Source organism: Elephas maximus, chromosome 12, assembly GCF_024166365.1.
Source record: "Elephas maximus indicus isolate mEleMax1 chromosome 12, mEleMax1 primary haplotype, whole genome shotgun sequence".
NCBI classification, from domain to species: Eukaryota; Metazoa; Chordata; class Mammalia; order Proboscidea; family Elephantidae; genus Elephas; species Elephas maximus.
The window spans coordinates 90,366,612-90,389,415 of NC_064830.1; the positions used below are offsets into that span (position 1 = coordinate 90,366,612).

At 52.4% G+C, this 22,804-nt stretch overlaps 2 protein-coding genes across 2 annotated transcripts; both read right to left on the minus strand.

Moving 5' to 3' along the window:
• Window positions 1–20: 20 nt before the first annotated feature.
• On the minus strand, window positions 21–4,557 carry PRSS8 (serine protease 8). The gene is made up of 5 exons (XM_049904516.1): window positions 4,318–4,557; window positions 2,026–2,188; window positions 1,453–1,724; window positions 1,197–1,363; window positions 21–1,082 (listed from the first exon to the last, which is right to left on the minus strand). The coding sequence occupies exons 1-5, from the start codon at window positions 4,397–4,399 to the stop codon at window positions 759–761; spliced, it is 1,008 nt and encodes a 335-aa protein (XP_049760473.1). The 5' UTR covers window positions 4,400–4,557; the 3' UTR covers window positions 21–758.
• Window positions 4,558–5,973: 1,416 nt separating this feature from the next.
• Window positions 5,974–15,873, minus strand: LOC126087519 (polyserase-2-like; the record flags this gene model as incomplete). Its single annotated transcript, XM_049905049.1, has 11 exons — window positions 5,974–6,455; window positions 6,725–6,846; window positions 6,944–7,209; window positions 7,491–7,632; window positions 7,782–8,019; window positions 8,648–8,811; window positions 8,897–9,153; window positions 9,465–9,594; window positions 9,712–9,961; window positions 11,541–11,707; window positions 15,585–15,873. Coding segments are annotated over 11 exons (2,304 nt in total), but the record flags the coding sequence as incomplete, so codon positions are not given.
• Between the last annotated feature and the right edge of the window lie 6,931 nt (window positions 15,874–22,804).

Consider the following 22,804-nt stretch of genomic DNA (forward strand, 5'->3'; position numbering starts at 1 on the left):
CTTTGGAGTTGGGAGGGTAAGGCCAAGAGCTCATGTTCTGATTTATTTCAGCTCACACACACAGCCAGTTGTGCTTAGAACATTTTACTCCTTGCTCCTTTTAACCCCTCTTCCCCAGATCCAAGCCCCAACCCAGTTCCGAGGGGGGCTCAGTCCTCCGGAGTCCAGGAGTTAGGGCTTTAGGTGGGGGAGGGGGTATGGAAGCCCATGGGTGGGCAAGACTGGCACCTTTCCTGTCCTTGAAAACAAATTGGGCAGCCGAGGCCCTGAAGGTGGCAAGCAGCTGAAGTGATGGGGCTCATCAGGCAGGACACGTGGAGGCACTGGAGCCAACCCTTCAGCAGCATGAGCTGGGCAGCTGCCCAGTCTTCTAGAAACAAAGTGGGGAGCCAGGGGCCATTTTCATAGATAAGGATCCTTGGGGGCTCCATAGGAGCCCAACCAACAGGTTTGTGGATAAGCAAGTGGGCAGCTAGCTGGAGGGGCCAGAGGTTCCAGCCAATACCACAGGCAGTAAAACTCAGACTGAGTTGTAGTCCCAAAGAACGAACTCAGAAGAGTAGGTTCAAAGGTCAGGATGGTTCCCTGGCCTCCCACAGGGTCCTAGGAGGAAGGAGTGCCTCAGGTCAGGCCTTGGGCCCAAAGGGTATCAGTGTAATGTCAGGTCCATTCCTGGGGGCAGGTGTCTGTCTCTTGGTATTGTATGTCAGTTCTGGAAACAAGGTCGGCTCCCAACAGTGTCAGCTGAAGTGAGCAGCTCAGTGTTCCCAACACGGACAGAGGAGGCCCAGGGTCAGGCCCAGTGGCAGCAGAAGGATGGGCCCCAGCAAGCCCTGACCTGGGGCAGAGTTGTAGCCCGAATGCTGCCCGCAGAGGTGGCTGTCAGGCTGGGACTCTTCGGTTTGGGGTACCACATGGGGCTGGAGGTCTGCCACATACTGTTGGATCCAGGAGGTATAGCTGGAGGTCAGAGTGTATACACCAGGCCTGTTGGGGGCCCCACAGGCATCACCCCAGCTCACAATGCCTGTTAGGTACCAGAGGCCCCCCACAGGGCAGGAGAGTGGGCCCCCAGAGTCACCCTGAGGAGAGAAGCCAAACAACAGCTGTCAGATGCAGGCCTCCAATCTTCTATGCCAGCCCTCATCTCCCAAGATGCACTTCTCTTATCTGCTCCCCTGGGCCCCTCCATTTACCTGGCAGGCATCCTTGCCCCCTTCCACATAGCCAGCACACACCATGTCCTCCTGGATAAAATGGGGCTCCTCAGGGTTGGCGTTGATGTTGTACAGGCAGTTACATGTCTCACGACTGATCAGTGGCACCTTAAGTTGTTGAAGTGGCCTGGGGACCGGCAGGCTCACTGTGGGAGCAAAAGATGCTTATACAAGACCTTCTGCCCTGAGTCAGGGTGCCCTCCATGCCTCTAGGCGTCCAGTGCTCCCCCCTCACCTGAGGGGGCCGTATGGCCCCATCCAGTGACTGTACAGAGGAAGCCATTGGGGAAGGAGGCGTTGGCGGCGGGGAGGCAGATGGGCTGGATGTAGTGAGAGAAGGTGACGGGTTGACTGAGGTGGATGAGTGCAATGTCACCCTGGGAGCCTTCCTCACGATAGCTGTTGTGGGTGATGATCTGGTCCACGGTGCGGACCTCAGTCTCAGGGGTGTAGGTGTCCAGCTGGTGGGCGCCCAACTTTACCTCATAGTCATCCTTGCTGTGCTCACTGGAGGCAGAGGGGCAATGACTGGGACTCAGGAGATCTCTCTTGTTTTCCTGATCCCTGTGGCACCCAGCCCCAGATTCTGATCCTGGACAGAGGACCTTTTAGGCCCTAAATTGCATCCTAGATTTATCCTGTGATCTCTGACCCCTCAGCTTCTAAACTTCTGACTGATTCTTTTGGACTTTATTGATACCCCCAGACCCAACCCAAGAATCCCAACCTTTGACCTAGACTGACTCCTGATTTTTGACCTCCAGCCCACTTTTGACTTGCATGCCTTCCCCCTCCCCCCACCTGGTACCTGGGGAAGCAGTGAGCAGCTGACAGCACCCACTGGTTAGACATGAGAGAACCGCCACACACGTGGTTGCCATCGTAGGTGATGCTGACCTGCCAGGGCCACTGACCAAGGGCTGCACTGCTTCCACCCGTGATGCGTGCTTGGGGGGCTGTGCCACAGGAGGCTGCCCAGGGAGAAAGGGAAGGGGTCAGGCACTTAGCCCTGCTAGTCCTGACAGAGATTAGATTGGATTTGGAGAGCCAGTGCACAGAAGCTAACCACCCCATTGTCCCCATCCCACAACTCTACAGGCATGGTTAGTTCTGCCCCCTTGCCATCATCCTTCTCAGGTCTTTCTGTTGTCTATCCACTCCACTCCTAACAAGCCTGAAGACTTCTTAAACCACAGATCTGACCAGGTCACTCCCCTGCTTAAGTACATCTATGGCACCATACTACCCTTAAGAGACATTCCAGAGCCTCCATGACATTGCGGTCTACTCTGACCATCCTTCTGGACACTTCCTATCTCACACATCGGGCCACACATTTGTTCACCTCTGGACCTTTGCTTATCTAGATCATTCTGCTTAGAAAACCTCTAGCCTTCCTGCCTCTGCCTGGCACTCTATTTACCTGTAGAGACTCTATTCAAATGCCAGCCTCTCGAAAGCCTGCCCTGACTCTGCTGGCTGAGTTAGGTGTTGCCTCTGAGCTCCCAAGACCCCTGTGCTTCCTTCTAATGCTGCCCAATCACGCAAATGCTTTAGTGTCTATGACTGCATCTGCTTCAACCACATCAACCTGGGTGTTTCTAGGGGCAGGGACCAAATCAGATCTCCATGTCCCCAGTGCCCAGTATGGGCCTGGGCACACAGATGGAGTCGCGGATGTATGTGGAACATTTGTTCAGACACAGATGAACCGGGCACCTATGGTGTGAATGTTCAGAGGGCAAGGTTCCAGGACAGCCCCAGCCCTGCAGAGGCCAATGTTTAGAGTAGGGCCTATCTGCCTTTCACAAAGTCACCTGCCAAGGAGCAGAGGATACTGCCCAGCCAGACTCCTCCTCTTCCTCATGATGACAATAGCTACTATTTAGTGAGTGTTCACAGCAGTGCCAGGCCCTGAAGGGGCTTTCACTTACTTTATCTCATCGAATACTCAACTACAGCCCCAGGAGATAGAACCCATTTTAGGGGGAGGAACTGAAGCTTAGAAAGGTGAAGGGGTTTGGTCAATGGCACATAGAAAGCGACAAAGCCAGGATTGGAAACTTGTCTGACTCCGGAGCCAGGTGGTGTGCCTTTAACAAAAGGAGACTCTTGGCTTATTCTCATCAAAATGACCTTGAGGGCCCCACCTTTTGAGTCAGACCTGAGTTCAAATCCCAGCTATATCACTTACTGGTTATGTGCCCTTGGGCGAGTCACTTCTCCACACCTTGCCCATAAAAGCAAAACCCAAACCAAACACATTGACATTGAGTTGATTCTGACTCATGGCATCCCTGTAGGATAGAGCAGAACTGCCCCATAGAGTTTCCAAGGCTATAATCTTTACACAAGCAGACTGCCACATCTTTCTTCTGTGGAGGGGATGGTGGGTTCGAACAGCAAACCGTTTGGTTAGCAGCCAAGTGCTTAACCACTGTGCCAGCAGGGCACCTTTAGTTTTTGGGTTAGAGTTCTGGCTCTTTATAGTTTTGTGGAGAACAAATAAAGGAAAAGAAAAGAACATACTGGTGATGTCATTTATGCCTTAAGTGAAGAATAACAGGTACAAAGTTCATGAAGGAGCTTCAGTAGAGATTTACAGCTTTGGAAACCCTTTGGGGCAGTTCTGCTGTGTCTATAAAAGGAAGACTATAACTCCCTCACAGAGTTACTGGGCAATTTCAATGAGAGAATGTGGGTGGGTAAGACTACCTAGCAGAGGGTCAGGTGTTAAACCAGCGAAATCGGAATCCGTGTCCCCTCCTTCCGCCCCTCCCCCATTCCTCCTGCAAGCCTCTCCTTCAGCCCTTTGGGCCTAGGGGAGACAAATAGAAGGGAGCGGTAAGCAGGAAACCCCAAATTCCCAAACCCCTTAGCAGCTGCTCTTCCCCAGAGGACCGGCCCCTTCTTCCAGGGGGCCAAGGCCGAGAGCTGGGGAGGCTGAAGCCAGGGGTTCTTGAACCCAGCAGGAGTAATGTACCCTAGAAAAAGGTCATGTCCACTCCACCCCTTCCCCTTCCCCCTGCCCTCGCACATTGCGCATTTCCCCTTCCCCACAGCTCACAGCCCTCCCCCGCCCCTCCGGATACATACTCACCCATCCCGGATGGGAATAGTCCAAGCAAGAGCAGAATGGCCATGGCCTTCAGCCGCCCAGACCCGAGACCTCTCCGGGCCATGGCCCAGGACAAAGGCCCTGGGAGAGACACCAGGGAAGGGACCTAAGGTCTGAGGCTGGCCTTGAAGGCAGGGACCAGACACCAAGGGAGACGCCCTGGATCTCAGAAGTCAGCAGTGAGGACAGTCTCTGGCACAGCCTGGGCAGGAAGACACTTCCCAGGAGTGGCAGCTCCTAGGGGGAAGGCACCTACCTGTCCGCCCCTCCCCTGGCCCCGCCCTCCCTGCTCAGCCCTTTCTGCTTTCTGCTGCCACTCTTATTTTGTGTGTGTGGGGGTGGGGGCGGGGTGCTGCATGCCTGGAACACTCCCAGGTGTTCATTCCCAGGCAGGATTGGAAAGTTCGATGGTGTTCGACCCAACTGTCATCACCCCCAAGTCCCCCAGGTTGCCCTGGTCTCCCAGACCAGTTGTGCCCTGCAGGGCCTGGCCCAGCCTTCATTTATGGAAGGGCCACAGCTGCTCCTTAGGCCTGGTATCAGTATCTGAGCCCAGGACATGGGGGTTGGCCCAGGCCAGCGCCATTTCAGGCCCTTTCTGTAACGCCTTCAGCCTCGTCGACGTCAAGGTGAGCATGTCTGGCAGTGCCAATCATCCCACAAATATGTACTGAGTGCCTACTATGTTCTAGGCCTAGGGAACAAAATAGACACCGTTCCTGCCCCTCCCTGAACTCAAGGTGAAGCAGGAGCTACAGACTTGAAGCAAATAATCACACAAATAATTATAGATTATGAATTAAAACTGGACAAGAACGGGGGGTTTTGGGAGGAAATTCACAGGTGCTGGACCCTGGCCGGCATCATGAAAGACCCTCAGGGAAGTGCCTTTAGGGCTGAGACCTAAAGATGTGATGAAAAGATGTTGCCCTCTTTCTGTGCTCTAACACCACCACCATGACGCCTTTCCTGACCCCTGGCCGGGGATACTCATATATCTGTTCCTCACTAGATCAGGAGCACTTTCTGGGCCTATGTATTGGACCCAATTGTGCCAGTAGTTGGCAGAGAATATTGGTTGAACTGCTGTGGGGAGGTGCATGGGTAAGCAGTGGATCAGGCAGTGGGATGTGCACACAAGGCCCATCTGATGGGGCCCCAGTCCTGGGGTACTGGGCACGGGGCTCTTGGAGGGTACAAAGTATCATGTGTTTCCGGCGGACAACGGGTATACATTTGAGGGATCACTCATGAGGGTGTACTTGGTGGGGGGGGTTTCCCTGTGGGTACAGGACATGGCAGTGGACTCTGGATTCCCAGACTCCAGAAACCCCTATTCTTCCTGCTTTGGGGGGGAGGGCAGCAGGATCCAAGCTAGCACTGAGGTACCCAGAGGATGCCGTGGATGCTGGTTCCACTGGGAGATGACACACACCCAGCTGGCTGCCTAACTTCCCCCTCCTGGGGCAGGAATGAGGGACTGCTGCCACATTATCAGGGACACATTTCCTGGGAGCTTAAGGCCTGACTCACAGTGGGGCCCCGGGAGGGCGGGGCCAATTCCTTGGGCCTTCCCCTAGCCCTGGGTGCTCTGGACCTTTCAACTTGCCCTCAGAGATGCCACAACCACGTGTCAATGTTTACATCTTTATTGTTACTCCTTCTGCCACCCCCAAGAATTCCTGGGCCCAAAATAGCCAGGCACCAAGGCCCAATTATCTGAAGCTGACTAGGTGAGTGGGGTGGTGAGCGGGTGCTCTCCAGGTTGGGCCACATTCCAGAGAAGGGCTGGGGGCAAGGAGAGGGGGTAAAAAGAGTAGTGACGCAAGGACCCAGGCCAATCAGCTCTGGATCAGAGGGGTCAGCAGCAGCAGGAACAAAGCAGCCTTAGGGGAGCCTGAGGCCCTCGCCATGTCTGGAGGACAGAGGTCACTGCCCTCAGGGGGCCAGTTAGGGGAGCCACTGGGGGGCAGGAAGTGGGCCTCCCCCACTGTCTGGGAGATCCAGGTCTCTTCAGGGCCAATGGCAGCAAACAGTTCCTGGCTCCCTCGAACAGCCATGCCCACAAGGACCCAGGAGCCTCCTTCCGTCTGGCAGAGGAGTGGGGGTGCAGAGGTTACCTGCAGAGTCAGAGTCCAGGCCAAAGAGGTCTGTTACACTTTGTCCTGGTCCTCTGTACCTCCTTTTAGGGTCCAGCCATAATGTACCACTTGTCTCCTCCATCTTTAGATTTCCTAACCCCTGTTTTCTCCAGGGTCCAACCACAAAGCACTGCTTCTTCCTATTTGGGGCCCAGCACCCAAAAATTCCAATCCTGGTCTCTCTCTAGAGACCAACTGCCCAACACTGCCTTTCCCCTCCCTGAACCAGGATGCGCAGGCCCTGGTACCTCACACCTGTCCTCTTGCCCCTCTGCATACAGGACACAGAAAGTCTCGGGAGGCAGAATGCCCTGATAGAGGCAGTGACAGAGTCGTGGTGTCAGGATGGAGACAGCAGCAGCCACAGGGACTAGAAAGAGGAAAGAAGGTTGTTTCAGGGGTTCTGGCCTCCAATCACCCTCACCTCTCCAGAATCCAGGGCTCTGGTCCCTGTCCCCTCCTCTCACCTCGGTCCTGGGGGTCCTTCCAGCCCAGCACCCAGCAGCTGGCCCCCAGAGGGATACCCCCTGAGTGGAGGCAGATGGGCAGAGCTGATGGGGAGGGCTCTACCCGGGAGCTCAGTTCCAGGAGGGCCAGAGGGGGCCGGAGTCCCAGGTGCCGGGGCAGGCGGATGCTGATGACCAGGCGGGACACCTGGTGGCCCTGTGGGAGGGGGCTGGCCCCTGCCCGGCCCAGGTACACTTGGATATAGGGCACCATTGTAGAGCCCAGTCTGTTGGAACAAGGCCAAGGCTGTGTCACCTCCTGCTCCCTACATTTTTGGTAAAGTCCTTCCCAGCCCACAGTAAAGGGTGGAATGAATCTCTGAGTCATTCCACGAACTCCTCCATTATTCCTCCTCCCAAATCTCTCCTCTGTTTTAAAACACCTTGCAGTGATTTCCCCTATGCTGTAAGAGTCCAAAGGGAGAATACCCCACTGTTTTAAGAGTACTTTGGCCCACCCCCAAAAATTTCTCTCCAGCCTCTTGCCCAGGAGATGGGTGAGGCTCACCTGAGGACACAGTGAGTGGCTGCCAGGACCCAGCGTGGGGCCACGAGAATGCCAGTGCAGACTCGATCACCAGCCACATGCACCTCTGCCAGCCAGGGCCATAGGACTCCCATCCGAGAAGTCTCTGGCCGAAGGCCACAGGCTAGGGAGAGGAGGTGGCCAGTTTAGTAAGGGCCCTACGGCTGACCCCTGAGGCCCCTGCCATGGATCTGAAATCCCTCAGGAAACCCTGAGCCTCCCACTGTCATGGTTTTCTGGGCTCTTCATAGACCCCTGTGCCTCTTTCCTCACCACCATGCTCTGTGTGCGGGGGACAAGTCTGTGTCTCTGTCTCCTTCCCCTCGGGGCCCCAGTCCCAGACCAGCTGGTCCTCCAGGTAGGCTCCCCGAGTCACATGGGTGATCCATGGGCCGTGGGGCTGCAGAGGGGAGAAATCTCGGGGACGTAGGCAGCCACTCGAGGGGTCTCTGATCCCAGCCAGGAACCAGGTACCTGCCTCCCGGCACAGAAGGCTCCAGCGAGAATCGTTCTGCAGCAAGAGAGTGTGTTAGGAGCGTGTGTGTGAACAAGCTACTGATAAAGGATAGCAGAGCTCCTGGGGACTTTTCTGGAGCCCTGGTGGCACGGTGGTTCAGGCGGGGGGCGGGGGGGCGTTGAATCCACTAGCCGCTCCGGGGGAGAAAGATGTGGCAGTCTGCTTCCATAAAGATTTACAGCCTTGGAAATCCTATAGGGCAGTTTTACGCTGTGCTACAGGGCTCTGTCAGTCGGAACCGACTCAACCGCAGTGGGTTTGGCTTTGGCTTTGGATTTCCCGCACTCTAGACTCTCCTGTACTTGGCCATAACGATTTCCACCTCCTCCAAGCCAGGCTCTGACACTAACCTGTATATAATAAGAGTTCAGCCTTCACCTTCAGGATTCTAAGCCTCCCCTTTAAACCCAGGGGTAGTGCGGAAACCCAACACCTGCTCAGGAGCCGCTCCGCCCCCTTCCCCCCTCCCGTCCTCCAGTCCCGCCCATCCCCCGCCGGTTCCACCTCCGCTCCGTCCCCGCCTCTGGAGCGTTCAGCCTCACAGGCCCCGCCCCCGGCTCGCTCAGCCAATCGCAAGGTCCTATTCAGACCGCCTTGGACAGGTTCCACTCTAGCCGCTCACCCAACAGCGGCCCGCCTCCTCCTCCTCCTGGTAGGCGGGGCAGAGCGCGTGCGGCGGGTCTCCCGGCGGCGGCACTGACGCCCCCTGGCCGCCGTAGAGGCAGTGACACCACCAGCCGCTCAACAGCTCCGCCTCCAGCAGCGCGCTGGGGCCAGGTGCGGGATCTGGTGGGTGGTGGAGGGGACCGGTGCTGAGCCAGTCTCCCCCGCGCCCCCGTCCCCGCCCGCTCCGCGCGGGTCCCCCGCTCACCCCCGCGGCCCCAGCGAGCCAGGCGGCAGCGGCTCCCAGGCAGGAAATAGTGTTCCGGATGGGGTAGGCACACGGGCCGCGGGGCCGCGCTTATGTTCACGGGCGCGCGCAGCTGCAGCAGCGCTAGGTCTGAGCCGTCGTCCCACGAGGCATTCTCATGAGGCACGAGGCGCGCTACCCGCTCCGGGCGCGAGCGCGAGGGCAGCAGCACGCGCCAAGCGTCGAGGTCGTGGGGCGGGCTGTCGGAGTTGATGGGGCTGCGGGATGGGGAGGCATCCCGCACATGGGCTGGAAGCCCGCATCCCAGGCTTAGACTCCATATTTCCAGGCTAGCATTCTCCATCCCATGCTGCACCCCACACCCCTTCCAAACCCCCCTCGCGTGTACTGCGCACTCAGGCTCCACATCCTGGATTGAACTTGCACTACCCGCCTCCCCTCCACTGCTAGACTAGGACCCCTCTTTCCTGGCTGGATCCTGCGTCTCCAGCTGGGACTCCGCACCCCCAGGGGAAGGGTTCGGGCGGGTAGGTGATGTCTCAGGCCTTTGGGGGAAGTTCTCACTCACTCTAGAAAGCAGCTAGCAGGTGCCAAGACCCAGATCTCAGAAACCAGCGCCCCATGGCAAGGTGTGGAACCGGGCACCATCACTTGGGCCTCCCAGGGCCAGGCCCCTGGCCGCGGGGCCTTCCCGCACTCTGAGGGGTGAGAAGTCTGGGTCAGGAGCCTCCTGCCTCTAGGCTTACACCCAGCAGGCTGCACACCAACTCAAATCTCCCATCTCCAGTGCACATTCAGGGATCCTGCCCCCTCACCTGGCAGAGCGATGGTGCAGTTCTCTTCTGTGGGCTCCCGGGGACCTGACTGGGGCCCCTGGGGCTGGGCAGGGAAGGCAGGCCCAGGCTCTGAGCCCATCACCTGTTCCCGGATCCATGCCTCATAGGGAGCCACAGCAGTGAAGACTCCTGGTCGGTTCCTCCGTCCACAGCCAAGGCCAAAGCTGGTGACTCCCACCTGGAACCAGCGTCCACCTTCCTCACAGACCAGGGGCCCCCCAGAATCACCCTGATGATAGACGACTCAGTGTCAGGAGGATAAGCCCAGGGACCCACACCAGCTTGTAACGGGGCCTCCTTACAAGGGCTCTTCACCTCTTGTTGGCCCAACATATAGCACCTTTCTTCTGCGGCCCCATGGCCCATGGATCAGCCATGTAACTTGGAGAGCCTACCTGGAAACTTTCCTTTGATGTGCCTTTTCCTCAATATTCCCTACAGCTCTACACAGAAGAAAGCCTTGTAAAATAGAAAGGCTGACACGCAGCCAAAGCCAGCAGCACCAAGCTCATGCATTAAAGGTCATGCAAGGGAGCAGGTCTCTCAGAACCAAATGGTTCTTGTTCAACAAATAGTTCAAACAAACACGGTGTTTTGGTTTCTAAGTTCATCCAGTTTATAGAGTAAATCAGAAATGATGGCATTCAGGAGAGGGAGGCTGTTAGAAATAGGCAAGCTAAAAGTGGCAAGAAGGGACAGTTTAAAAGCAAGGAAGGAGACAGAACTACAATGAACAGACACTGAAACAATGGTTCTGAGGCCATTTAATACTGGGGCACTGTCCCTAAGGCATCTCTATAAACTAGGTCAGGCTGTGAGAAGGGTCACAAAGAAGGCTCAGGAGCTTTTACACCTGTCCTGTTGAATATGGCTATTTAAATTTAAGTTAATTAAATTTAAATAAAAAATTCAGTTCCTCAGTCACAGTAGCCACATTTCAAATGTTCAGTAGCTAGATGTGGCTACTGAACTGGATAGTGCTGATATAGAGAACATTTCCATCATCACAGAAAGTTCTTTTGGACGGCGCTTGTCTAGAGGAATTTGTAACCTCGTTTAAGAAAGCAGCAGAATGTGTCCAGAGATCCTAGGACCTCAGAATTGGGAGGAACCCTGAAGACTATATCTAGCTTGACTCCTCACTACCACCATGCATGCTTGAGTGCCCTAAAAATATATTTCATTTGCAGAAAGTTTCTGGGCAAAATGATTAAAATATACTATGTTTTGGCCTTCAGCTGGTGATTTGAAAAATTCCCCTCCGTGAAGAATTAATTTGCTTTTCAACAACCAATTGTTGAGCATCTACTAAATAACAAGTGCTGTGCTCAGAGCTGGGATATGGCATATTATCATTGCTATTAATTTGATTAATAGCTAATATATATTTAACTCTTATTAAGGACCAGGACTGTTGTAAGTGCTTTTACGAGTTTGGTTGATTTGATCCTCCTAACAGCCATATGAGATGGATAACATTATTATCTCCAGCTTTCAGATGAGGAAATTTGGGCTCAGGGAGGTAAAGTAACTTGGCCAAGGTCACACAATTAATAAGTGATGGTACTGGGCTTCTAACTAGAAGTCATTCCAGTCCTGAATCTGCATTATACTACCCCCACTTGTTGAGCCTCAGGTTTTGTGCATTTATCATTCTCACATCAGTCCCACCCATTGGCACTCTTGCCCTCTTTTCGCAGATAAGACCCAGAGGGACGAGAGATGGGATTTTGTCTGTTCCTCACAGTGCTTTCCATTGGTTAGGGCTCTGCCTGGTCCTGCCTGGTAGGCTCAGGGACTCCCCTCACCTGGCAGGTGTCTCTGCGGCCCTCTGGGTAGCCAGCACACAGCATCCCTGGCAATAGCTGAAAGGTGAGGTTGAAGGGGCCAGGTCGGTTGTAGAGACACTGACAAGCAGTGTGTCCCAGCAGCCTTAACTCCACTTCCTGTAGCGTCCAGGGCAGAGGCAGAGGATCTGGGGGCAGAATCAGAGAGCAGAGACTGTGAGGCAGAGATGGAGACCTCAGCTCCCCAGGCTCGGCTTTGTTCCCTCCAGCTGCCTCCTGGACACTTCAGCCCACCACGTCCAAAACCATCGTCTCCTCCTGCCTCTATCTGTCCTTCTAGCTATGTCTTCATTTCAAGAATGGGTGCGTCAAGCACCACGTGAGAGCTTTCATGGATGGTTGTGCAGGTTGTATACTGCATAAAGGCTCCAGCCAAGAAAATACAAGTATGGGTTCAGAAATCACCAAGCCTAGAGCCCCGACATGGGGTTGCATTGGTCCAGAGAGGGCACCTTTTTCACAAAGATGTCATATAGCTTAGATGTGGCCCTGTACCAAGTTGACAAACATGGGATCTGGGCATCATCTCTGACCCTTCTCCCAACTTCCCCTCCCTGATCAGTTCCCAAGTCCTGAAATCTTGTCATTTGTGCTTTCTTAGCATTCCCATTGCGACTGCCCTAGTTTAGGTGGCATAACCTTGGGCCTGAATGATGCCCCATCCACCTCACCTATCTCCCCCCCAGTACACCCTTCACCTGTTGCTGCCGAAGGGATGTTCCTAAAGCTCAGCTATGATTTTACCTTAATAAATGAATCCCATTGTCTAAACCTGGGGCCTCAGCCCTTCCCTGAGATCAGTGATCCTGCTTTTGAAGAAAATGAAGTCTCAGGATCTAGAAAGGGGTGGGGGAAAGTGTGGGGAAGTCTCCTGACCTTCCCACTCAGAATCCCACGAGCTCAGGTGGTGGCTGAGACTGTACTCGGGGGGCCAACCAGGGAGGTTTGAGGATTGCCCGGGGATCCCTGGGCCTGGTAGGGTCCTCTGGCCCTCACTCTAACCTTAAGGCTTTTGTAGTCAAGCCTTAGCACCTTTTGCAGCCTCTGCTCCCTCTGTCTCCACTCCAGCTAGACAGACTGGCACTTCTTCATCTAATATGCCCCACCTGGGTCCCCAGGATGGCCTCCATCTCCCCCACCTTTCTGCAAGGCCAGCTGATGTCCTGTCTTCACAAAACCTCTCCAGAAATCTCCTGCTCTGGATGCGCATTGTCAGTGTGGCTTGGCCCATCACAGACTTTCCAGGTGCTCACAATGACCCTTCCTTGTCACCTCCTGCCCTGATGAGGCCTGAGATCCCTGTAGGCAGAGCCTGTGGCAGCTTCTCCTGAAGCACCCTCCCCAAAGCCCAGCATTGGCACAGGTCTGGTCGCAGCCAATGTGGAATCATTATGGGGGCCTTGCTAATATGGAAACATAGCATTGGATGATGAGGAATGGCAAAGTGGGGGATTGTGGTCTATTTCCTCCCCACATCTTCTAACATAAGTGTTTGCTTATTTATTGAAATTGTCTTCCTACTAGAATGTAAGCTCTGAGAAGGCAGAGATGTTTATTTGTTAACTTCACTGATGTATCTCGGATACTTAGCACAGTGCCTGGCACATAAAAGGTGCTCCAGAAGTATCTGTTGAATTGAACAAAAGGACGCCTGAATAAACAACTGAATGAATGTGATTGAGTAGAAAGAAGACAGAAGATGGGGGCATAGAGATGTGACTGGGGGGAGGATAGGGTAGGAAGAAGGGAGGAGAGGCAAGGAGGGCAGAAACTGACATTTGCTGAACACTTACTACGTGCCGAGTACTGGGCTTCAGTATTTTAACATTGATTACTGTGGTGCAATGAATTGCTTCTAGCCATAATCTTGGAGTCCTGGTGATGCAGTGATTAAGAGCTCAGCTGTTAACCAAAAAGTCGGCAGTTCAAATCCACCAGCCACTCCTTGGAAACCCTGTGGGCTGTTCTACTCTACTCTGTCCTGTAGGGTCACTATGAGTCAGGCTCGACTCAACAGCAACGGGTTCGTTTTTTGTTTTTTGGGGTTTTTTTGGTTAGCCATAGTCTTTGTAACTGCCACCAAAGGACTGGGTGGGGCTGTGCAAATGAGATATGGAACCCTAATGAGAAGATTGGTCAGTTTTGCCATTCTGCTAGGGTTAAAGTGAGCCAACCCAGAGACGGGAAGGAGAGGATACCACCACCACCCAGGAAGAAGAGCCAAGAAAGGAGCATGTCCTTTGGACCCGAGATCCCTGCACTGAGAAGCTCCTGGAACCAGGAAATAAAAAGAGAGAGAGTAGTAACGCTGAAGATACCGAGAAGTGGTGCCAAAGAAATGGTGGCAGGAGAGACTGGCAGGAGATGGTATAGTGGGCTTCCCGGCCCACAGAGGAGAAAGTTTAATGCTTTCAGGCAGGAAGCTTGCTGGAGGAGTAGGGTGCCTCTGGGACTTGGTGGAGCGGGGTTTGCCAACCTAGAGCTGAGGGCCTCAGGCTGAGGCTTGCTGGTAGAGTGGGGTGCCTCAGGGCACGTATCGGCAGAACTAAAAGAGCGTTGTAACACTTGTTGGAGCAGGGCAGAGGCCGAGGAGCCAGAGAGAAGTTTGCCTGCTGGCACCGCTGAGAAGAGGCTGTCCTGATGGAAGAACTGTGTCCTAAGTGTTCCTGAACCTGAATTGTAACCTGTTACTTCCCTAATAAACCCCGTAATTGTGAGTATTGTCTATAAGTTATGCTTGGCCATTGCAGTGAATTATCGAACCCGGCAGAGAAGTAGAGAGTGCTGTGGGAGAGACTGTTGGTGCCAGAACGGTAAAGATGGTGGAGGGAGGAGGCATGTCTGACCTTCAACTTATAGGAATCAGCCTTGGGCTGTTGATCTTGATTCTCCTTTCCCCTTGTGAAGTTAGATGGGGTCAAATGCACCCCCGCATGCCATTTTTACAACTACCTAAGGTAATATCTAAAATACATTAATAACTGCTATGCCAGGTGTTGACAAAGAATATTGAATATACCATGGGCTGCCAGAAGTACAAACAAATCTTTCTTGGAAGAAGTATGGCCAGAATGTTCCTCAGAAGCAAGGATGTTGAAATTTTGCCTCACAGACTTTGGACATGGTATCAGGAGGGACCAGTCCGTGGAGAAGGGCATCATGCTTGGTAAAGTAGACAGAGATTGAAAAGAGGAAGACCCCGGAGGAAATGCATTGACACAGTGGCCTCAACAATGGTCTCAAGCAAAACAAGGATTGTGAGGATGGTGCAGGACCGAGCTGTGTTTCTTCTGTTGTCCATAGGGTAGCTATGAGCGGGAATCCTTTTGGCTGCACGGAACAACAACCAAATGCCAGGCACCGCTATAAGCTTTAAACGGATTTTCTCATTTAATCCACCCAATAATCCTATGAAGTGGTTACTAATATTTTCTTCATTTTACTGAGGAGGAAACGGACTGAGAGTAAATGCTTCCTTCCTCTGAAATAGCAGAGCTGGGATGGCAACCCTAGTGGGACCATAAATTCTGGAAGGAAAAACCTGGAAGGAAGGGAAGGTTGAGGAGGGAGTGTGGGGGGGGGAGGGGGATAACTCAGAAACCTTGGTTTGAGAATCCCTCGGGAGGAGGAAGAAACCCTGGTGGTTTAGTGGTTTAGCGCTACAGGGCTAACCAAAAGGTGGGCAGTTCAAATCCACCAGACGCTCTTTGGAAACCCTATGGGACAGTTCTACTCTGTCCAATAGGGTCGCTCTGAGTCGGAATCGACTCCACGGCAACGGGTTTGGTTTTCGGTTTCGGGGATGAAGACAGCTGGAGAGAGCTGCAGGATTTACTGGCAGCTCCGAGGCCCCACTCGGGGCCTGCCCCCTGGTCCCGCCCCTCCGAGGCTCTGCTTTCAGGACGCAGCCTCTCGGCCCCGCCCCTCTGCTAACCCGTCCGAAGGCCTCTCCCTAGGCCCCGCCTCTCCGCTAGCCCTTCCCGAGGCCCCGCCCGCTCCACTCACCCGCCTCCTGGATGTCCCCCCAGCCCGTGGCCCAGCAAGCGGTGCCGTGAGCCAAGCGGTGCGAGGCGCGCGGCAGGCAGACGGGCCTCACGGTGGGGCCCAGGTTGGCGGGTGTGGCCAGGCGCAGGAGGGCCAAATCGTCGCCCAGTTCCACGTTGCTGTAGTTGTCTGGCACCCGGATGGCGGCCACTGCGCGGACATGCGCGCCGTCCAAAGGCCCGTCCTGGGAATGTACGCCCAGCACTACGGACCATTCGGCCGCAGGCTCCAACGTCCCGTTCCTGCGCCAAGGCAGAGCGGGGAGAGGTTAGGTTAACCCTAGGGAGGGGGCAGGCCCTCGCAGGGGTAAGGGCTCTCAACCAAATGAGGAGGTGGGGTCAGGTACGGATTTGGGGCTGGGGGCGTAGAGGTTGAGATAGGCTCATAAAAGGCAGAGTAACGAATCTGACTTGGAGGTGGTGATTGAGAGCATTGGAAAGATGGGATTCAGGCCTGGATATGTGGAGTGGCAGGACGGAGTCTGATGGCGGCCCCACCCCCACTCAGAACCATGATATCTAGCAAAGCATAGGAGCTTATGACTTTGGGGGCGGGAAGGGAGCGGCAGCTGGTCTCCAAGTTAGCTTTGAGGACATGGGCTTGGCTTTTGCAGGAGAGGGGCCAAACAAGGGCAAATACTCACTCCACAAAACAGTGGGCAGCGGAGAGGACCCAAGAGGGAGCTATGAGGGAGCCCCCGCAGACGTGCTCCCCTCTGTGATGCAGGCTCACCTGCCAAGGCCAGGTGCCTGGTTGTGCATCTGAGCCCCCCATGATGCGGGCAGAGGTTTCAGGACGCCCGCAGTCTGCAATGGGGAACCCTGGAAGTCACTGCCCACCCTCAACCACCCAAGGGGCCCAGGCAACTCTGGGCAAAGCCCTGTTCCCCACTCCGCTTTGGTTTTCCCATTTGAATGAAGACCAAAGAGGACCTTCTAGGATAGAACTCCTTGGTTTCTGATCACTTCTGCCTCCCTCATGGTCTCAGTGTTGTGTGCCCTGGATTCCGACTCATAGCGGCCATATGTGACAGGGTAGAACCGTCCCATAGGGTTTTTTTTACAGTCTTTACAGGAAATGATCAATAGGGTTTGAATCATCAACCTTTGGGTTAGCCGCCATTCTCTCAGCCATTGCACCACGAGGGCTCCTTCCCTCATTCCCTAGCCAGCCTTAATCTCCTTTGTGTTATGAAGACCCCCAGGCCTCTTCCTTACCCAGGTTCTTCTTGGGTAGGGGCTGAGAGCTGGGAGCCAAAGGGTAAAGAGAGAAAGACACTGTGACTCCCAGCCACTCCACCCCATACATACTGCCCAGCTCCCACCTTCATGCTCTCTAGCCCCCACTCCCTACCTTCCTCTTCCCAAATTTCCTGCCCTTTCAGCCCCCCTGCCAGCATCCATGCTACCCCTCCTATCTTTTCTGCCTATGTCAAGGACTTTCCCCAGCTGTCTTACCTGGGTCCTGGAATGCTCCTGGGGTGGGGCCCATGGCTGGGAAGACAGAAGGAAGCAGAAAGAGACTGGAAACCCATACATAATCTTTGACCTCTCTGACTTCTTTCCTTCAGCTTTACTGCTTCTCCATTGCCCCCTCCTCTGAAACACTATTCCTCTCTTCCTGACACCCCACTTCCCTCCCTCTTCTGAGACCCCACTCCTCTTCCTCCACTGACACTCCACTTTCCTCTCCGCTCTGACACTCCACTCCCTACCCAGAACCCAGGAGTCCTGATTTCCAGCTCCCCAGATGCTAGGACCTAAGCCCTTTGTAGTCATCCATTGTCCCCCAGGGTTACCGAGGATCACGAGTGGGACGAGCAGGTGCTGGGACATGGCACTTTAGAGTCAGCTGGAGACACGGGGATGGGTAGAGGTCTGGTCCCTGCCACAGCTCTGTCACTGTGTAGGCAGCCCGTGACTCCTGATGGTCTCAGAAACAGCCCCACCCTCCCTGGCTGGAGCCCATCTCTGGGAATCTGAGAGGACCTGGGGTGGAAGGGGGAAGTAGGGAGCCTGAAGGCCCCACCCAGAACCCCGTGAGCATCTCACAGCTCTGAAGGCCCAGGATGGGGGTGGGGAGCAGGTGTCCCAGCTCTAGGACACCTGGTGGGTGGGGGAGGGAGGGATGGAGAACCTTGTGGGCAAAGGCAGAAGGAGAGGACAGCCTGGGGCTGGGAGGCCAGTGTCTTGGGTCCTTGGTGAGGGACAAGGGAGGTGGTCCCTCATTGGTATGACTCACCTGAGACCTCACCTCTGTTTGGGGTGCGGCTGCCCCCATGGCCTGGCTTTTTCTTCTCACACAGCTCTGGTTACTGGAGTTGCTGGCCAGGTTTGGGACGGCAGCCCTGGGGAATTCAATCTCATCCCAACAAAAGGATCAAAGATTCTGGCAAGCTGGGCTGGGCATAGGGATTCTGGGAGGGGGCTGGGCAGCCTGAAAAGGCCAAAAAAGACTCCATCCCTCTCTGTGTTATGATGATACTGTCTTAGTTATCTAGTGCTGCTATAACAGAAATGCCACAAGTGGATGGCTGTAACAAAATAAATGTCTCACAGTCTAGGAGGCTAGCAGTCCGAATACAAGGTGTCAGCTCCAGGGGAAGGCTTTCTCTCTCTGTCAGCTCTGGGGAAAAGTCCTTGTCATCACCCTTCCGTGATCGAGGAACTTCTTAGCACAGGGACCCCAGATCCAAAGGACACGCTATTCTCCTGTGTCTCATTTCTTGGTGGTATAAGGTCCACCTGTCTCTCTGCTTGCTTCTCTCCTTTATATCTCAAAAGAGATTGACTTAAGACACAACCTAATCTTTTAGATTTAGTCCTGACTCCTTAACTTCAAACTCATCCCAACAAAAGGATCAAAGATTCTGGCAGGCTGGGCAGGGCATAGTGATTCTGGGAGGGGGCTAGGCAGGCTGAAAAGGCCAAAAAAGACTCCACCCCTTTCTGTGTTAGGATGAGTACTCTCAGGTGCTCTGTCACTTACCCTTTGTGTGACCTTAGGAAAGTCACTTAGTGTATATCAGTAAGAGGCCATTCAGGAAATGTAGGGGGCCCCAGAGAAAGAGGAACTGAGGAAAGTTTAACAAAGGAATTATGTATAGAAGTGTGTTTAAAGGAAACCAACAAAATATAGATGGTAAAACACCCTCAATCTAGCAACAATGGAGAGCCTTTACTACCCCTAGGCCTGAAGGGGCAAAGGGAGGCAGCAGTCACTGGAATCTAGAAAGAGCAGCAGCTGTAGGAGAGGGCTGGCTCCTTCAATAGAGGAATGCAAAACTTTATGAACCGGTGGCCCAGCAGGGAGGAAGCTGGGGTAATAAAAGTCGCCATCACACTCTCCTTCCACCTTCTGACCACCTGTCAGGTCCTCCCATTGCCTGAAACCAACCAGACGCCAGAGGGCAAGGGACTCCATGATGTGGTCCATGAAAGTCTGTCTCTGGGGGAAACAAGTCAGAGTGGAGAAGGGCAGAGAGTTGAAATGGGGGGTGACACAAAAAATATCCACATATGTATTTCTATTTTCTCACCAATAATATAGGCTAATGGGAATATTACTCTCTGAGTCCAATTTCCCTAGAAAACAGAGGCCAAGGCAAAGCCTACATACTTACATTTCATTGGGAGGTGCAATCCCAGGATATCTAGAGTGAGGCGAAAGGAGAAGTGAGACAGGGAGGAAATGTGAATACAGGAACCCAACGATTAATTGACTGGATCCCAAGGCAAGTGTTCACGTTAAACTCCGTGTTCCGAGTTTTGAGCCAGTCACCACAAGTGGTAACAGCTTCAGGCTTTCTGCAATCCTGGGTTTCCCCAGTCTCTGTAGGCACTCATTTATCTTGCCACTTCTGTAGGCATTTGCCTCCCAAAGGATAAAGAACCAATCATTCATTTAATGGACACTGAAAGTAGGCCAAAAGAGAATAAGAGTAGGAAAGGAGAGGATGCAATATAGGTAATGTGTAACATGCATGCTGTGAAGACCCTCGCCAAAAATGCTTGCTCTAAGCCAGAAGTCCTCAAACATTTTGGTCTCCGGACACCTTTTTCCTCTTAAAAATTATCAGAGAATCCAAAGAGCTTTTGCTTAGGTGAGTTATCTCTACCAATATTTACTATATTTGAAATTTGAAAGGAAGAATATTTACCCATTTAATAATAATAAACCTGTTATATGTTAATGTAAATAATACATTTTCATAAAAAATAAATCTGTTTTCCAAAATTAAAAAAAAAAAAAAAAAAAAACAGTGAGAAGAGTGGCCCTGATTTGCATTCTTGCAAAACTCTAATGTCTGGCTTAACAGGAGCCAGCTAAAGTCCCCTATCTGCTTTGGCGTTCAGTCTGTTGTGATATCACACGTGGTGTAGCCTCTGGAAGACTACACTGTACACTCCTGAGAGAATGAGAGTGAAAAGAGCAAATAATAGCTTATTATTATGAAAATAGTTTTGACCTCATAGAACTCTGAAAGTGTCTTAGGGACCCCAGGAGGCTCAGACCATTTTTGAGAATCGCTGCTCTAAGGCAGTGATTCTTAACCTTTTCCCTATGCCACCAGGCCTGAGGAATAGAATATGACCCTGTAAGTAGCACAGCAGGAACCCTGGTGGCACAGTGTTTAAGAGTTTGGCTGCTAACCCAAAGGGTGGCAGTTTGACTTCATCAGCTGTTCCTCGAAAACCCTACGGGGCAGTTCTACTCTGTCCTACAGGGCGACTCAATGGTGATGGGTTTGGTGTTTGGGTTTTGGTAAGTAGCATAGCAGCCTGGCAAAGCAATGGATCTCAGAAGGGGGGAACACTTTCCTCTAGGGAGACAGATTGGAATTTCTAGGGTGTGCACGTGCAGTTTGCAAAAGCTGTGCGGATAATTCCGATAGCTTCCCGACTCCAAGACGCCCCTTGGTTGAGAATCACTGCTCTAGGCATCCCAGCAGCCAATGCAAAGTGGAAAACCCAAGCAGGAGTCTCTGTCTTTCAGGTGCTAGGACAGAAAATAAATTTCTCCTGCAGATTCTCATGGAGAGGACACTTTGGTGTAATGAAATCTTCCCATTGTTCAGAGTAGAACTGCCCCAGGGGGTTTCCAAGGAGTGCCTGCTGGGTTTGAATGCTAACCTTTTGATTAACAGGCCTAGCTCTTAACCACTACGCCACCAGGGTTTCCTCAACAGCATCACGATGGCAAAAACAGCAAAGAGTTTCATAGGGTTGATTTTTATAGTGCTGCCAATGACTCCATAATTAAACCACAGTCAATAAAATAATTATATGGGGGATGTCTCTGGGTAAGAAGCAATGAACAGACACAGAGTTCTCTGCTGGTTTGATTAGTGGAAGAGGAAATTATAGATTAGGTAGTGTATTCGTTTTCTATTACTGCTGTAGCAAATTACCACAAGCTTAGTGGCTTGAAACCAACACAATTTTTATTATCTTACAGTCCTGATGGTTGGAAGTCTGTCACAGGTCTCATTGGGCTGAAATCAAGGTGCTGGTAGGGCTGTGGAGACTCTAGAAGAGAATCCATTTCCTTGCCTTTTCTAGCTTCTAGAGAACTGCCCTCATTCCTTGGCTCATGGCTTCCTTCCTCCATCTTCAAAGCAAGCAACATTGCTTCTGTCTGACCCTTTTTCTATATTCACATTTTTCTCTCTGACCAAAACCAGGAAAGGTTCTCCGATTTCAAGGATTTATGTGGTTAGATTGGGGCCACCTGGATAATCCAGGCTAATCCCCCTGTCTCAAAGTCCATAGCCTTAATCACATCTGCAAAGTCCCTTTTGCCATGTAAAGTAACATATTCACAGGTTCTGGGGACTATGGGGTGAACATCTTTGGAGTCCATTGTTCTACCTACCTGAATCTCCTAGCGCTCGCCTACTAGCCAAACGGTTGGTGGTTCAAACTTACCAGACGCACCTCAGAAGACAGGCCTGGCATCTGCTTCCAAAAGGTCAGTGTTGAAAACCCTACACAGCAGTTCTACTCTGCCTGTACACGTGGCAATTAACAACACTCGATGGCAACTAACAACAACATTCTACCTGCCACAACTAGAGAAGTGGTCATTAGTATGTCACCTGTCTTCCCAATGTGCCCTGAGATCAAATTTTAGGAAGTCTGACATATTCAAACGGGGAAACTGAAGCACAAATGGGGCCAACACTCGCCTAGCTTTGCTCTGATATTTTTTGGCTATGCTTGCTGTGAATGCATATTGGTTCAGTCTGGGCATTGTAGGGGCAGGAAGGTGGTTTAAGGAGCATCTAACGGGCACATATGGGAGTGAATGCTGAATTTTGTAAATCAAATTTAACATTGCTATGAAATGAAATGAAAAGTAGCTAATAAAAATCCTGTGTTTGAAAGTCAGTAGACTGATGGGGCTATGTGTCTTGTCTGCAGTTGAAAAACTCTTATTTTAAAGAATTCTTCATTCAGAAGCACTGGAAAAGATAACTCAATTTTTTTTTTTTTAAAAAGGTCTTTTTAAACAAAAGTCTTTGTTTCAGTTATCTACTGCTGTATAACAAACCACTCCAAAATTTAGTGGCTTACAAAAAAACCCTTTTTGTTATCTCTTATTTTTCTGTGGGGTGATTGAGCTCCACTGGGTGGTTCTTCTGCTGGTCTTGCTTTGTGTCCCAGATGTGGCTGGGGATGGAGTCATCTGGAAGCCTGACTGGGATGCTGGAATGACTGGGCCTCTCTTCTTCTCCATATAATCTTAAAATCTCTCCTCTCCATGTGGTCAGTCTACATGGTCTCTCCAGCAGGGTAGCTGGACTTCTTACATGGTGGCTGAAAACTCCCAAGAGTTCAAAAGCAGAAGCTGCCATGCCTTTTTAAGGTTTAGGCCTGAAACGAGCACAGTGTCACTTACTTCTACAGCATTCTATTGGTTAAAGAGAGTCACAGCCCAGCCCAGATTCAATGAAGGAGGGGACAGTAAACCAAAAATTCAAACCAAACCCTTTGCCATGAATCAATTCCGACTCACAGTGACACTGCAGAACAGAGTAGAACTGCCCCATAGGGTTTCCAAGGAGCAGCTGTTGGATTCAAACTGTCGACCTTTTGATTAGCAGCTATAGCTCTTTACCACTGTGCCACCAGGGCTCCTGAGGGGACTATTAAAAAGAAAAAGAAAAAAAAAATCCTTTG